This window comes from Corvus moneduloides, chromosome 23 (assembly GCF_009650955.1).
Source record: "Corvus moneduloides isolate bCorMon1 chromosome 23, bCorMon1.pri, whole genome shotgun sequence".
Taxonomy (NCBI): Eukaryota; Metazoa; Chordata; class Aves; order Passeriformes; family Corvidae; genus Corvus; species Corvus moneduloides.
In genome coordinates, this window is record NC_045498.1 from 6,114,548 (window position 1) to 6,129,970 (window position 15,423).

At 52.4% G+C, this 15,423-nt stretch overlaps 1 protein-coding gene and 2 long non-coding RNA genes across 7 annotated transcripts in view; 2 read left to right on the plus strand and 1 right to left on the minus strand.

Moving 5' to 3' along the window:
* Positions 1-1,042, plus strand: part of GRHL3 (grainyhead like transcription factor 3) — a 23,537-nt gene extending 22,495 nt beyond the window's left edge. For all 3 annotated transcript variants that reach the window (XM_032132542.1, XM_032132540.1, XM_032132539.1), the window contains exon 16: positions 248-1,042. In XM_032132542.1, the coding sequence (XP_031988433.1) occupies positions 248-362 (115 nt within the window). In that variant the 3' untranslated portion in view covers positions 363-1,042. The remainder of the gene's footprint in view (positions 1-247) is intronic.
* LOC116455105 overlaps positions 1-15,310 on the minus strand; it is a 19,010-nt gene extending 3,700 nt beyond the window's left edge. The window contains exons 1-5 of one of the 3 annotated variants that reach the window (XR_004244301.1): positions 14,841-15,310; positions 13,608-13,721; positions 7,118-7,289; positions 5,654-5,769; positions 1,031-1,791 (exon numbers count right to left, since the gene is read on the minus strand). This is a non-coding gene — a long non-coding RNA (uncharacterized LOC116455105). Of the gene's footprint in view, positions 1-1,030; positions 1,792-5,653; positions 5,770-7,117; positions 7,290-13,607; positions 13,722-14,840 lie in introns of those variants that run through there. The other 2 variants (XR_004244300.1, XR_004244302.1) reach the window with 2 other exon arrangements.
* On the plus strand, positions 1,530-13,869 carry LOC116455107. Its single transcript, XR_004244304.1, has 2 exons — positions 1,530-1,627; positions 13,671-13,869. It is a non-coding gene; the product is annotated as an uncharacterized LOC116455107 (long non-coding RNA).
* Positions 15,311-15,423: the final 113 nt, after the last annotated feature.

A 15,423-nucleotide genomic window follows, 5' to 3' on the forward strand; every position in this document is an offset into this window, starting at 1 on the left:
TGTCTGGCACTGAACCAGGGCCTGGGGTGTAATATCCACCCTTGAAATGTTTCCTTTTCCTCCTGTCTCCACAGAAGTGATTCCAGGTCAGAGAAGATGATGATCTGCAGCTTGGCTGGATCTTCCCTTGTGTTGTGCCATGGCTTTAATTAATTAATTAATTAACAGTGGTTGAGCCCCTCAGCCTGGGGAAGGTGAACTGCTTTCAATGTGCTGCATCTGACCCAGCCGTTCTTTTTCTCTGTAGGATCCTGGTGAACATGGACAACAACATCATCCAGCACTACAGCAACCACATGGCCTTTCTCCTGGACATGGTAGAGACAGAGAACAAGTTCCAGATCATCCTCAAGGAGCTCTAAAGAGCTGCAGGCAGCACTTCCTGGGACTTCTCTCCAAGCTGGAGACCTGTGTGACCCCACAGAACTCAGCCCGGTGCCCCCTCTTGTTGCCTTGACTTGAACCCCCCATGGCCCTGGGGCTGGGCCACAGACTGCTGTGACATCATCCTGTGAACGTTGAGTTTATTATTATTATTATTATTTTTTATTTTATTCCCTTCTGGTGCTGGGCCTGAGCTGCCGTTCCAGAGCTGGGCACACCAAGTGACACTGCCAGGCCTGGGCAGAGAGCAGAGCTGGTGGCCCTGGCAGTGCCTGATGCCAGCCCACAGATCCTCCAGAGCATTCCCAGCAGGGCTGAGCCCAGCTCTGAGCTCCTCTCTGGCACAGAGACTCTCCCAGATGCAGTCACAGCTCCTGTTGAATGGACACTGCCTGTTGAACACCCTCCCCTGCCACATCTCTGACTGTAAATACCACGGAGGCCTCCACAACCCTTGTTTATACATTTCTGTATTGTTCCTTTTGTATTTTATATGTTATAAATATGCATTGTTTTATACTGGACTCAGTATGGTGACACAGAGCATTTCAAACACAGGCTGCTTCACATTTCTCCGTGAACTCCTTTTGTAACTGTGTTGTTGGTTGTGTTGTTTTGGATATTCCGTAGTAATAAAGGCTCAAGGACTGAAAATGAACCATTTTCCCCAGCTCTGGAGTCGGAGTTGGGATGGGCTGTCCAGGAGCCAGGACAGGGAGGTGACCCCAGAGGCACCAAAAGGACTTGAGGATGTTTTTGGCCAAGGTCTGTCCCACGTGCAGCCACCGTGTGCAGCTGTGGCAGGAGGTGTGACAGCACTGGGAGCCAGGGGCCCTGAGGAGTTCCAGGCACAGCCCTGTGCTGGAGGGATCTGTCACACAGGGCTGGGGACACTTTAAGCAAGTGAAAAAGAAAAGCCCAGTTTGACTTCTGAGCAGAAGCAGTTCTGCCTCTCTGTGTCCCTCCTCCCGTGTCCCACATGGAATATTCAAACTCCTTCCACTCTGTGCTAAAACTGCCTGAAGCTGCTTCCCATGTAGGCAATCAAATGCCAAGGGCAGCCCTGTATTTTCTAATTAATCCTCTGGCCAATGAAAACCAGGGCCTTTCCTCCTCCCTCTTCTTCATCCTGGGCTTCTCCTGCCCATGCTAAAGATGCACCTGAGTCCTGTGAGTGGGGAAGAAAGAGCAGCTCCACGCAGACTGGGAAGAGGATTTGGAAATGTTGAAATGTGTCAGCTTGGTGAGTTTTGGATTACTTCAGTGTTGTTTGAGGATGGCCTCTAAGATGAAGCGAAGATAAGGGGGAGGCTTATCAGCCTTTGGGATCTCCCCAGCACTCCTTCAGATCACAAACTCCTTCTTCAGCAGGGTGGCTCTGATTCAGTGTTGATTCTGTGAGTCCTCCTACAGCAGAATTTCAGCTCCAGTTAAAACCAGTCACACCAGGAATCCCCCAGTGCTCAGTGCCACCAGCTGAAAGCTGCAGGTGCCCTGTCCCCTGCTGTGGCAGGGGGGTGTGGGGGCCCTGCTCTGCTCTGGGCCAGCTCCGTGGCAGGACTGGCTCCAGGGCTCATCCTGGCCAGGGTGACCCTGTCCTGCCCGGCCCTGGGGACAAGCACAGGCTGCTCAGGTGGGGACAGAGATGTTCCTCTGCCCTGGGGGAGCCCTGGCACTGGGGACAGTTTGCTCTGCTGTGCAGGACAGATGGGGAGGGCTGCAGGCAGCCCTGTGGTGTTGTGTGCATGCAGAGTTGGGGGGTTTGGGGCACCTCTCACCCCTCAATGAGTTGCTCTCAAAGTCTGATCTTGGGATTAACTGCCTGCCAGATAAACACACTGTCACCCATCTGAGCCTCAGCCACTCCAGCCTAACTCGGGACTCCAGCAGCACTACTCCTAATTTACAACAGCAAAAGCCATCTCAGTTGTAACTCTATGTTCCCAGCAGAAGAAAAATGAATTTTGCTGGATTTTATGGTGTTGCCTTTCCCACAAACCCATCCTAGGTTTTGCAGGGTAAGACCCACCCTGGCTGCAGCTCCCTGAGTGCACTGTGAGAACGGCTGCCCCGTCTGGGGGTGGGATGGAGGCAGAGACCCAGCAGCTGCTCCTGTGCAGCTTTGGGTAGTCCTGGCTCTGCCGGGGTTGAAGTCCCGGTGCCTGCTGCGTGCAGGGAAACGCTGCTGGGGCCGAGTCCCCACCCCTGCCCGGCGAGGTGGGTGTTTTGCTGACTGGCTCAGTATCGCTCATCCCTTCCAGCCAAGGCGAGTTGCTGGGAGGTTGCGTAAAGCAGAGCTCCCAAATATGTGAGAGCATTCCTGACTCCTTGCCCGGAGCCCACCAGTTCCTTTTGAAGATCGAGATAGGAGCGATGAAGGCGATCTTCACTCCGAGCACCAAAGGTCGTGTGAAAGCACCGAGTGTTTTGCAAAGGGCTCCCTCCCTCGGGAGCTGCCCGGACCCTGCTTTGTGCTGACTGCAGCCAGAAACGCTCACCCGAGCTGCTCCGGGAGCTGGGCCTGGCAGGGGGGTGGCAGAGGGGGTGTCTGGACTCGTGCTGAGCACAGGGTGTGTGACAGAGCCCGGTGCCCGTCCCTGAGCCAGCAGCATCTGGCCCTGCCCTTCTCCCTTAGTCCTAGCCTGGTCAGCACAGACTCCCCTCCAGGGTCACTCCCCAGCCTCCAGCACTGGGAGTTCTCAGATGAAAACACAGTGGAGCCCATTGGTTGTTTTAATTACTCAACATCTACAAAACTGGAAGCTTTCAAACCAATTTTAGCTAATGATCATCTTCCAATTCTTAGAACCAAGTACCACTAATTAGCTCCTGGTGAGCCAGCCCTGGCAGGCCAGCACAGGCCTGCTCATTGTGTGCAGAGTCTGAGGGAAATCCTGACGCAGGAATCCCACTCTGGCATCCCAGCTCTGCTGCTCACAGGCCGGGAGCTGCTTCCTCCCCCAGCTGGGGAGGAAGGAAAACTTCCCGAGTGCTCCCGGTGAAAAAGTGCCCACAGAGACAGAGATGCATAAAAAGGAGGAGCAGCAGGCTGCGAGCTGAGTTGTGCAAGAGCTCTGGTATCCCCAGCGCTGGGTGGAGGGCTCTGCTCCTCACTTCTACAAACAACACCCAGTTTCTGTGTCTTTATTCGTGCTTATTCACTCCTTGCATCATCAGGCAGGTGGCTGAGGAGCCCGGTGTGTGGTGTGGCTCTGCAGGGCTGTGAAGGGAAAAACAGCATCCTGTGTTTTGTTAGGACGCCCACGCGCCGTGTCCGGAGGTGCCCTGGTGCTGTGCTGGGCATGGGAGGAGAGGATTAAAGTCAGGGAAATCAAACCCTGCCTGCATCTGTTTATAAGTGTGCAAAGCTTTAACAGAGCTTGCTGAGGGTTCCCCCAGTTCTCTCACTTATTTCCCCAGGTAGTGCCTTGGATTTATAGCATTAAATTTCTAGGTGAGATGGGCACTAGAACCCCCAGACTTGTGGGAATGTCCTGGAATCATCAGCTGGAAAGTGGCCACAGAATCAGAGCTCAGTGCTCCCAGCCAGGGTGCACAGACTTGGGCTTCACCTCAGTGAGTTGAGGGTTGTCCTGGTTGTACATTTGACTGGGAGTCCTGGGAATGCTGAGCCCCTGGCTCTGAGGCAGCCCAGAATGAAGTGCTGAATAAGCAGCCTTTGGTAAAGCTGCTGCTCTGTGTCAGCCCCTGAGTGACTTAATTGTGATTTTGCCTCGCTTAGCTCTGTTCTTTGGGGCACAGCCCAGAACAGCTCTGTGTGTTCATGCACTGGTGTGGCATTGCAGGGTTTCTGATCCACTTGCTATAAAAGACTGAGGAAAATGAAAGGGGGATTTCTCTACAACCTGCAGAAGGTATTTCTTCAGTTAATTTGTAGCCATTGTGGGCCTGACGTCCAACCCGACCACCCTGGCCTGGCTCTGTTCCTCTAAGAGCCTGGCAGGATTTGCTGGCAGGGGATCCCAGCTGAGTCAGGAGCTGCTCTGGGAGCTGGCACCTTGGTGCCAGGCTGGGATAGGAGCTGCTTGTGGCTCCAGAAAAGCCCATTTCCCCGTTTGTGCTGCCACAGGGGCTCAGGACAGACCAATGTCACCAAGGTGTCCCCTCAGTGTCTGTGGCTGGGACAAAATCTGCAGCTGGGTGAGTTCAAACGCTGGGAATCACAGCAGGAACTGCTCCTGTCTGCTCTCCCACCCCTTCATAAACTCCCACAAGGACTTGGGGATCTTAGAAGGAACAAACAGGGCAAGAAACGAGTGTGACTAACTGAAAAAGCCGTGTTACTTGCGCCTGGCAACAGTGAGCCAATGGGCACTGAGGGACGAGATCCCAGAGCTCCGCCCTGGATGAGCCCCGCTCTGCCTCCACCCCGGGATGAGCTTGGCATCCAGGCAGGGAAGAACTGTACCGGGGGATGGGTTTGTGGCTGCATCTGCCTCTCTCTTACCAGTGCTGGTGTCAGGGCCAGCATCCAGCTCTGCTCCTGTCCCACAGCAGCCGGGCAGCTGCCCACTGGGCTGTGTTTAACCCATTCCTCTCTGAGGGTGGGTCCCTCCTCCTGCGTCCCCAGGCATTTCCCGATTCCAAGCCACAGGATGTGTTTCTTCTCCCATTTCACTCAGCTTTAGGTCAGGAAGGCTCTGGTGAAGCCAGAGCAAAGGGGTGCTGGCGGTTCTGATGCTGCTCTGTGCCCCCACGCTCTCCCCTGCAAGTGCTCCCCTCTTCCCATCAAACAGAGGACTTCTGCAGCTGGAATGTGTTGTACCAACAGCCAGAGTGATGTGAGTTTTACACACACACAGAACTCACAGAACCTGTTTGTCCAAAGCCCTGACAGTCAGCGATGCTTTAATGGCCTTTACACTGCAAACATGCTTTTATTTTTTCAACCTTACCTTTAAAAATAATACTGTAAAATATGAACCAGCCAAGCTGGACAAGGAGCTGGTAGTGAGGACTCCAGAGCTGCTGTGTGGCCCTCAGGGTGACCCCAGACCCTCCAAGGGTGCCAGGAGGTGCTGTACTCTGTTCTTAGGAGGATTTAGACACTTGGTGTCACCCCAAACCCTCTGTCCCCTTGCCCTGTGACTGAGCTGAGCCCCTGGGCAGCAGTGCCTGTCCTCAGGTGTTCCCAGGGGAGCTCTGCTCATTTCCCTGCTCCATTTTCCCGGCTGGGTGGGCAGTGGGGCTGCTCAGCCCCGTTTGTGGTTTGCTATCTCTAATGCTCCAGAACAATCTTTATTTTTACCTGGCCCTTCCTGTGGTCTGTGCTCTGTCTCTGCATCCACAAGGTCACGGAGCCCAGGAAGAAGATCTTTACCAGGTGGGATGGTTGGAGCAGAGACATTCCAGCAGAACTTCTGGCTTTTGGGAGAAAAAGAGATTTGAGGAACTTGTTGAGGGTTTATATCTGGAAATAGAAGCTGTGGTTTCTGGGGAGGTGGATGCTTAATCCTTCTCAGCCAAAATCTTTGGCAAATGAAGTGCTTTGGGAAGTGGAAGTGCTATGGACTGTGATGTTTATTGTAAAATACATGGATTTGCCATGGTCCAGCCTTGCAGAGACTTGGCTGCTCCCCTCTCCAGACAGTGCTGGAACCAGGGCAGTGATGCCAAAGAACTCCAGCTGGGAGTTCCTCGTGCTCTCTCCCACTGCCTGCAACAGCAGAGGGAGCAGGCTCTAACCCCAGCAGCTGGGTGTGGAGTGTTTGTGTGTTTTCTGATAACGCAGGCTGGGGATCTTCCCTCCTCATATTTAATTTGCCCTTTCCTCCAGCCCTCTGTCCTTATCAAATCCCTCCTGGCATTGCTTCCCTCCCTCCCAGCTTCCTTTTTCCCAAACCCCTGTTATGAGATCCAGCTGCTGAGAGATGTAGTAAAGATACCCCTGTTGGGTAAGGAGAGCCCTGGGCTTTCTCATGGGCTCATTCTTTTCCATGGTCAGGAATTTATTGTTGATCTTAATCTCAGGCCAGGCAATGTCCCTTCGTGGTGACAATAAATGTTCTTGAACAATCTGCTGATGGATTTATTTGGCTTCCCAGAAGGATCCCAAGGGGCAGGAGGGCTTGGGAGAAGGGAGTTTCTGTTCATGCCTTTTTGTCCCTCTGAAGTGGTGGCAGGATGGAATACCTGGGAATGGCAGCTCTGGCTCGAAGGAACACTTTTACAAGCCTCTCTCCAGCTCCCACTCCCAGCCTCAGCAGGGGCTGAGGAAATGGCCAGGTTTTATCCATCAGCTTCCTTAGGATCCTGTGCAGCCACGGGTGTCCTTCAGCATTCCTGCCCAGGGCTCCCCGGGTTTGAGTCTTTCTCCTCAGTGTGTTCCTCTGGGGGTGAGTTCAGCCACCAAACCAGCCCAGCCTAAAGCCTCTGCTTGGGATATGAGGAATCTTTTTCCGGGTCAGGTGTGCTCTGGCTTATTGCTCCATACAATGGGGACAAGAAGTAGCCCCCACATCCCGGGGTGGTGCAGGGTTTAATTACTGTTTGTAAATGTCTGGGAGATCAGCTGATAAAGGGCCCCTGATCCACTGCTCCGGGCTGTTCCCAACCCACACTGCCCTTCCAGGCACTGCCACCTCCGAGCCACTTCCTGGGACAACAACTGTCCCCTTTGGAGCAGCACACAGTGGGACGCTCTGGGATCACCCTCCTGTGATGCATTTTCATGTATCCCGTGGAAGTGGGGTGTCTTCCAGACTGCACTCACCTGGAAGGAGTTTTCTTTGCTTCCTTGGTGAGTTTGTGTGGCTGAGGCTGCAGACTCTGGAGTAAACCTGCAGTAAATCCATAGTTCCTTGTGAGACAGGAGGTCTTCAGCTGGCAGGAGGATGTTATTCCCTTGGGAGGCACCTTGGTGAGGGAATCCATGTTGGGATGACCTACAAGACAAACAGGAAAGGGATGTAAATACCAGCCCAGGCACTGAGGAAGGAGAGTGCATCCAGCAGGGAATGTGAGAAAGGAAAAGAACCAGTGTGACAGGACCATGTGGGGAAGCTGCTGCTGCTGGATTGGAAAAGTCCTGGGCACAGCTGATTTCCAGGGATACTGAACTTAGTCCTGAGCACAGGAACAAAAGCACCATTAGCAATTTCAGGGAATCAAACAGGAGAGCTCCCAGCTGGTGTCAGCTGGAAGATAAACTCCGTGCCCTCACTCCAGGTCTCACCCACAGCAGGCAAAGGGCCAGGAGATGTTCTGGAGCTTGGTACATTATGCACCAATGTGGCTCCTCCTGAAGCCTCTGGCATTTCCACTGTTGTGGGGTGTTCTGGTGATTCCTTACAGCCACTCCGAACGCCCAGAGTGGTTTCTGGATGGTTCTCCCAGCAGAGGTTCAAAGGGACCTTCTCAGAGCTCATGGAAGGCTCCTGTGGCAGTTCAATCCACCATGCCCTAAAAGCTCTGGATCTGTGTGTGAAGGTGCTCCACGGAGGAGCAGAGCCAAAGTCAGCAGCACCATCCTCCCTCCCAGCTCCGGGCTCATGGAGAAAGCCATTTCCCAAATTTTTCCAAATTAAATCCTCTTGTGGTTTGGGCCATAAACACTGTCTGGGCAGAACTGGTATTGCTTTGCTTGCAGAAATGGTGAGTTTCAGCAAGAAAAAGGGCTTGGGGATGCCTTTGAATTGCCTTTACCTGTGGGTGATGACCAACAAAGGCAAACCCACATTTCAAATCCAGTTGTCTCCCTGTGAGTGGTTACAGCTACCAGCAGCACTCGGACCAAAAGCTGGGAGAGCTTCCCAAGGGCAGGAAGGTCTCTCTGTGACTGCCCAGGACCTGAAACTCTGGCAGGAAATGTCTCTGTGTGTGACTGCTGTGTCCAGCATCCTCCATCGCCTCTATGAGTCTGATTTTGTTCAGGGCCCCAGAATTCCAGGTGGGAATTGCTGTCCTTACAGTCAGGAATCTGTGGTGCCAAGGGTTATGTGAGTTACCCCAAATCATAGAATAGATCACAGTGACATGGGGACAAAGTTCTTCAGATTGCCAGGATGCAGCTTTACCTCCTGGAACATCCTCTGGGATTTAAAGCTTTTATTGGTGACTGCTCAGATTGGCTTTTCTACTGGGCTGTAGGGAGAGGAAACATCTGATGGGCAAGGCTCACTCAGTGATGTGAGAGAGTCCAGTTCAAGGTGGAGAGGAGAGTAGCAAGAAAACCCCTGCATTACAGCTTCAAACACAAAAAGTTGATGCTTTTTCTCTGTCTTTATTTTCCTTACATTTCCTATGGCAAGCTGGTGAGATGCCGAGATGTTGAACTGCCTTTGTTGTAACACAGGGTTTGGTCCCAGAGCTGAGGATGGCTTTGAGGACTGCTTGGACACTTTCCTTGTTTCTCACTACTTTTTTTCCCCCTCAGTTTTAATCTGTCACTCAAAACCAGATCCTCTAGTGACTACACAAAAGCTCCTTTTTGCTGAGTGAGAGCAGTGACCACGAAACTGCAGGATCTGACCACCTTCTTCTTCTGAGATGTCCCTTTGTCTATAGTCATAAATTATCAGCCACTGCCATCTTTTAAATAGATAGTTTCCTGTTCTGCCTCTTGTAGGTTAGATATTATCTCCCCCAGTAAATCATGAGTCAGTGATTAATTCAAGAAGGCCGTTCCCAGAAGCAAATTCTTACAATGTTAAAATTAATACAATGCGGAGCCATTATACCATGATAGAGAAAATAATTATGGCCTGCAAACCAGTTTAATCAACACAGAACATGCTGGGGCAGGTGCTCAGCCTGAGTGAGTCACTGCAGGAGAGTTCAGAGTCCCAGTGGAGGGGGCTGTGTGAGTGAATAGGATTGTCCCGTGTCAGCTGAGCCCCGGGATCTCTCCATGTGCTCTTTGCACACCCAAATTGGGAGGGAAAACACCTTTGCTGGTGTTTAAACAGCATCAAGTGACTATAAAAGCATGAATTGCTTCAGGAACGTGCATGCAGCCACTTAAGATGTCTCAGGCTGATGAGTGGCAGCTCATTAAGCTGATTAAGTTGTGTCTTCACTCTGTGTTAAGCAGCTGTGCAAAGTCATCACATATTCTGGAGTCAGCAGGCTCTGCCTCAGCACAGGGATGGGGCTACTCTAGGAGCAGTCTGAGAGGGGACAACTCACTGGGGAATGGCTCAAAATCTGGGGAAAACTCAAAAACTCTCTCTAGAAATAACAAAACAAGCCCAAAGCAATCACAGCTACAGCAAGACACCACAGAAGGGACAAAGCAGCCCGGGAGATGTGTGTATGTTATTATAAACCATCTGATAGTGGGTAATAACACTGGGTGTTCTGTTAACAGCTCCCACATCTCCAAACACCCTGAATTCCTGTGGATCAAGGCTTACAACACCCTGCTGCAGCCTGGGCACCCTGCAGGGCTGGGGAGCAGGCACAGAACAGTTAAGTGACTTGCACAAGGGTGAATCAGCAGGAGTTGAGGGACTGAACCTGAAGGCAGGTGCTGAGCTGGAGGAGCTGGCACAGCTCCCCAGCAGTGCCACCAGGCGTGACCCTGCACCCCCTGAGCCCAGCAGTGCCACCAGGTGTGACTTGCCAGTGCCTTTTTTAGAGTTAGGGTGGCCAGAACTAAACCCACCACTCCAGCACCACCAGTGATGGCATTATTGTATTTCCTGTATTGCTTTCCAAGTCACACGAATTTTATGCTTTAATTTTAACTGGGCATCGAGGGAGCTGTCTTCACAGTTTCAAAATTTTAATCCTTTAATGCAAGTCTCCTGTTGTATGGAAAGCTGAGTATTTCTGGGGATGAGGAAGATGAAATTTCTCTGCTGTTTATGGGGCAATTTGTATAGACTGGGAGCCACAGCACATCTAAAATCTCACCTGGAACTTCTGAGCTGGGCCTAATTAATTCAGCATGTGGGCAGAATGCATTATTTGCAGTACCACACCTTTCCTGCCTCTCTTCTTTTCCTGGGCTTTTCAGAAAGAGAACTGGGCAGGATTCTATTTATAGAGCCAAATAAATCCAGCCCTGCCTGTGTTGTACGTGATCCCTCCAGCTTTTCAGATGTGGTCCCATGAAGGGCTGAATGCCCTTCATGTCCTACTTCTGCCAATCCCAGAAAGAAAAAACAGTGGGAATTGGAAGGTCTGGGACCATACAAGATAAAAGAAACAGCTTTGTACTAACACAAATGTGAAATTATTCCAGTGTGTAGGATGGGAAGAGCTGAAGTTCCTGATCTTTAAGAACATTGTGTGAACTTCATTAATTGTCTTGTCTGGCAGTTACCAATGGAAAAGATTCTGGAGGTGCCTTTGGTTCCTGTTCTGGTGACTTGAGAGTTGGATTCTGACCGTGATCAGATGCCCCCTCCCTAAAATGGCACAGGAGGGAAAGAGAACAGGGAAAGGCCTGGGACCGAAGAACAAGACAATGGGCAGTTGAGAGGAGAAAATTAAGTTGGGGCATTATTCTTCTCATACAAAGACACGAGGATGAAGGGATTTCATTGTGTTTGGCAGGAGCAAGAAGGAGCAGGGAAGATGCCAGGCTCAAAGGGTTGAGAAAAGGGTTGATTAAAAACGCCATCCAGATGGAACCTGTGCTTGGCCACAGCAGCAGCAACCCTGGAATGACTTGACCCCCTTAAGGAACAACCAGGAATGGCTGGGAGAGGAGTGGAGGCTCCTGCTCTGCTTGGCCTTGCAAAACACTGAAGGGAAGAGTGGCTGGGAGTGGGCAGGCAGTGCTGGCTGCTGCAGAAGGTGCTGATTTATTGTGAGATCACGGGGAACTCTTCCTGCTCTGTTTTCCTCCCTCAGCTGAGCTGTTCCCTGCTGCATGCACGGACAAGTGGAACGGTGCTACTATGGTGCTAAAAATAACAAACACCAAATATGGGCCACTCCATCAAAATTGGGAGAGCTTTGCAAGGAATCAGTCCCCAAGGAATCAGTCCCCAGTTCTTGTGTGCACACACAGTCCTGGTGAATTCAGCCTTTCCTGTAAAAATGCCCCCTGAGTTATCAAGCAGCTGAGCACGGATCATCTTTTCCACTTACTCTTCTTTGTAGGAAAATGCTTCAGGACAGACCAAAATTTGAGGTGTGTGATGCAACTCTGTGAATTTCAGCAGAACTGCTCTGGCTTGGGCTGTTCCAAAATTACAGGAGATTTCTGAAGATGTGGTCTGAGGGCTCATCCACAGGGAGCAGGGATCCTGAGCCAGCTACTCCCTATCAACAACCAGAATCAGAACAGACCCTGCACTGCCCTGGCCACGGGGTCCATCTCCACATGGCCCTGCCATGTGCTTGAGGTTGTCCAGCCCGTGCTCTGTGGTCAGGAGGGTTGTGCTGAGGGAAGCAGGACCTGCCCAATTCTGCTGGAGCTGATTATTAAAATTGCAGCAGGTTTCCAGAGCAGCTGATAAAAAACTGCATCCGCAAGCTCCTTCTGCCCTGGTGCTGCTGCCCAGCCTGTGAGGGTTGGATGCAACCCCTGCTCCAGCAAGGGCAGTTCCTGCTCGGGCAGCACGTTCCTGATTAGCACCTTCCAGGACAGCACGTGCCAGGGAAACGGCTCCAGAGCCCTTCTCCCATCCCATGCATCCAGCTCTGGGTTTGGCACGTCCATCATCACCTCAGTGCTGCTGAGGGTAACTGGAGATTAGGCACCTCCACCCCCTTGGAGATTTAGGTCCTGGACACCTCAAAGTGCCCTCAGAGTCCCTAGAATTGTGTTTGGGTGATGCAAGGGTCACTGTGCTGTGAGGCAAATCCACCAGGAGCAGCTCCCGAACCCAGTGGCCTGGATCCTGCAGGGATGTGTGCAGACAGGGGTGAAGTGGCAGAGTGACAAGTGGGTCAAGTCACCTGTTGGGTGTTCTAGGTCAGGCAGTGAGAAGCAAATAAGCTCTTTCCACTGCCTAAATTACAAGTGGGTAACCCTGCTCGAGGAATGTTCTCCAGAATGGCCGAGGAGGACACAGCCAAGTGCTTCAGGTGGAGGAAGCCAAGGCAGCAGCCCCCAAAAGGTCTGGTGTTGATGGGTCCAGTGCTTCCCCTGCTGAGCTGCTGCAGGAACTCTTCTCCAGGGATAAAGCCTAGCAGAGAAGCAGCCAAGCCCTTGTGTAGTTTGTGGTTTGGCCTCCTGCCCACTCTGCCCTTCAAGCAGGAAATTCTCAAAGCGAAGGGAGTGCTTTGTGAAGCTCCCTGCAGACTCTGCCTCCTCTCCTTTAGTCACACTCAGCATCAGGTCAGCTGGCACTGCTGGAAGCTGACCAGGCAGACTGATGGCGCCTACAGAAAGTATTTAAGCAACTTCTCCACCTTGATCATTTTTCCCTCATCTTTTTTTGTCCTTTACGTCCTTGATTGCTGTTATTCAACCCTGAGATAATGCACTCCTGATATCACTGAGATGGGAGAGACAAGCAGGGAGCAAGAGATCAAAGGAAGGAGAAGAAAGAGAACATGCCAAAGGCAGAAGAAGAAAGAGGGGAAGATGCCAAACACTTCCTTGATTTACCTACTTTACATACCCAGCACAGAGTTTCAGAAATCCTTCATGTACGTAATTTTGGGAGTTCTGGGGTTACCACGTAGTCCCCAGACAGCAGGAGGCTGTGGAAGGGCATCCTCCTTCCCCCAGCTGAGGAAGCAGCTGGGAAGGTGGATCCAGAAAGCCCAGGAGGCCCTTGGCACCTGCGAGTGTTGGCTGGGCTTGAAAAGGAACCCGGCCGGGAGCAGGCTGGGAAATCACGGCGGGTTTAACGCATCTTTCTGCTTCCCTCTGCTGGTGGAAGGAGGGTGTAATTCCCGAAAATCAGGGATCAGCGAAAAGGGCAGCAAAAGGCAGAGAGAAGGCTCAGCCGGTGGTATCCCTGTACAAGGATTAACTCCACCGATTGCTTTGAATGTGCTCCTGAAGAAATGCAACGTGTGTGTCCTGGAGGGCTCAAAAACATGGGGAAAACAGGGCCAGAGCTGGGTGGGTGGGAGATGGGCAGGTGGCACAAGTGAGATGATGTATCTGGAGTTGTTTCCAGGTCTAAACCACTCATATTGCATTACCATTTCTCATTCCATTATCAGTTGTGATTACAAAGTTAATTTAATGACCTTGATCTAAACTTGGTTGCTATTCCTGTCACAGAACAGGATCAATATCAGTAGGAAAAAGAAAAACAAACTCGTAAACGTCAAACATTTTTGTTACTCACTTGGTTATACTGAAATCCCTTTGATTGAGACTTAAATCTCTCTCTTTTTTTTCCCCCCTCCAGTTTGAGTCACCTTCCTGTGGTGCTTATAAGGACTAGAGGAAATCTGGAAACCTAAAAAGAACAGCCAAGGATAGCAACACTGAATATGGAGATCCGGGAAACATGTGAACTCAACACCAGCTCTCATTTGAAATGGGATGTGTAAGATAAAGGCAAATCCAACATTCATGCAGTGTTCCCATCAGGAAATCAGCAGCCACCCCTGCATCTCATTTCCCTGTTTTATTTAAAAAGCCCCTTGGAAACACTGCTGTTGATGAATGTGACTCAGAGCTGTTAAATCCCTTTTGCAGATTTCCTCCTTTAGCGAGACAGGGACTCGAACAACTCCATCACAGGGTTCTGACCCTCTCCAAACTGCAAATCTGATGGCAGAGGCTGGGCACCCCTTCAGCTGTCAGAAATACGGTGACAAAACCACTGATACCTCACCTAATCAAGCTCTCAAGCCACAGAGCTGCACTGGCATCAGGAAAGTTTAAATAGAAATTCCATGGATTTGCCCCACCACCGTGAGGGAGCAAAGATGAAACTTTCCCCTGCAGCACATCACGATCTGATGGCATTTCTTATTCCCTTGTGCTGGTTTGGCCCCAGGAGGAGGATTTTGGACCTGGAACATCTCTAACCCACTGTGGCTATAAATAGTTCCAGCTATCCCTTGATTTGCTCCAGTAACGATCCCTGGCTGTGCTTTGAGTGAAAAACCTTGATGTGGTTGAGGTTTTCCCCCTTCAACTCTGCACTCACTGTGGTAAGTGCTGTTTATTTTTGGAACATGGCACTGAATGGTGCTTTTCTGCTTGAGGTACCTCGTGCTCCACAGCATCCCTGAGCTGGAAAGGCAGGGATCCAGTCCCAGCCCACACGTCCAGTGTCACGACTCAAGTTAGAGCCGTGATTTTGTCTCTAAGCTCAGTCCCAGCTCGGAACGTGCAGCAGCGCCGAGGCTCCCGAGCTGGCCCAAGTCAGCCATGGCCTTTGCTGTCTCCACTGAGTGAACTCGGCGCCCCGAGGTGGAGCCCTGAGGTGGAGCCCTGAGGTGGCGCCCGCAGGTAACGCCCCAGGTACGGCCGCAGGTGAGGCCCTGGAGGGCGCTACCGGAAGCCGCCTCACGGCCCAGCCCCGCCCAGGTGCGGCGGCGCGGGGCAAGCTGCGAATGGCGAGTACCTGAGCGGCCGAGGTAGCGCGGGGAGCATCGGGGACATCCCCGTTCCCCGCTCAGATGAGATATGCGGCCTTTATCCGCCCGTTCCTGCCGGTGCCTGTCCGTTCCTGCCGGTGCGTCCCCGGCCCTCGGCAGCACCGGGAAAGCGGACACCCGGTTGCCGAGACAACAGCCGCCTCAGCTCTCCTCCAATCGCCGTGCCTGTTACTTTGAGCACTGCGGCAGGTGCCCAATCACAGGCGAGCTTTCAACGCCGCTGCGGCTGGTTTAAGGTGGCTCGGCGGAGGCGCTTCGCCGTAAGGCGGCTCTGGCTGCTTCTCGCGCCACCGAGAGGCGCGCGCACACCGGGAGGGACGGATCCCACCCGGGCAAAGCGACGTTCCCTCGTGGGGAGGCGCCGGGCCGCAGCTGTCCCTGCAGCCCTGGGCCGGGGAGCGCCCCGGAGCTCCGGGAGGTGCCCGCGGGACCGCCCCGCCCCAACCGAGCGGCGGAACGCAGCTTCTTCCGCCCGGCCCCTCAGAGCCCTGCACCCATAGGCTGAGCCAGGCCCCGCCCTTGCGCGGCAGCCAATCCGCGCTATCGCCT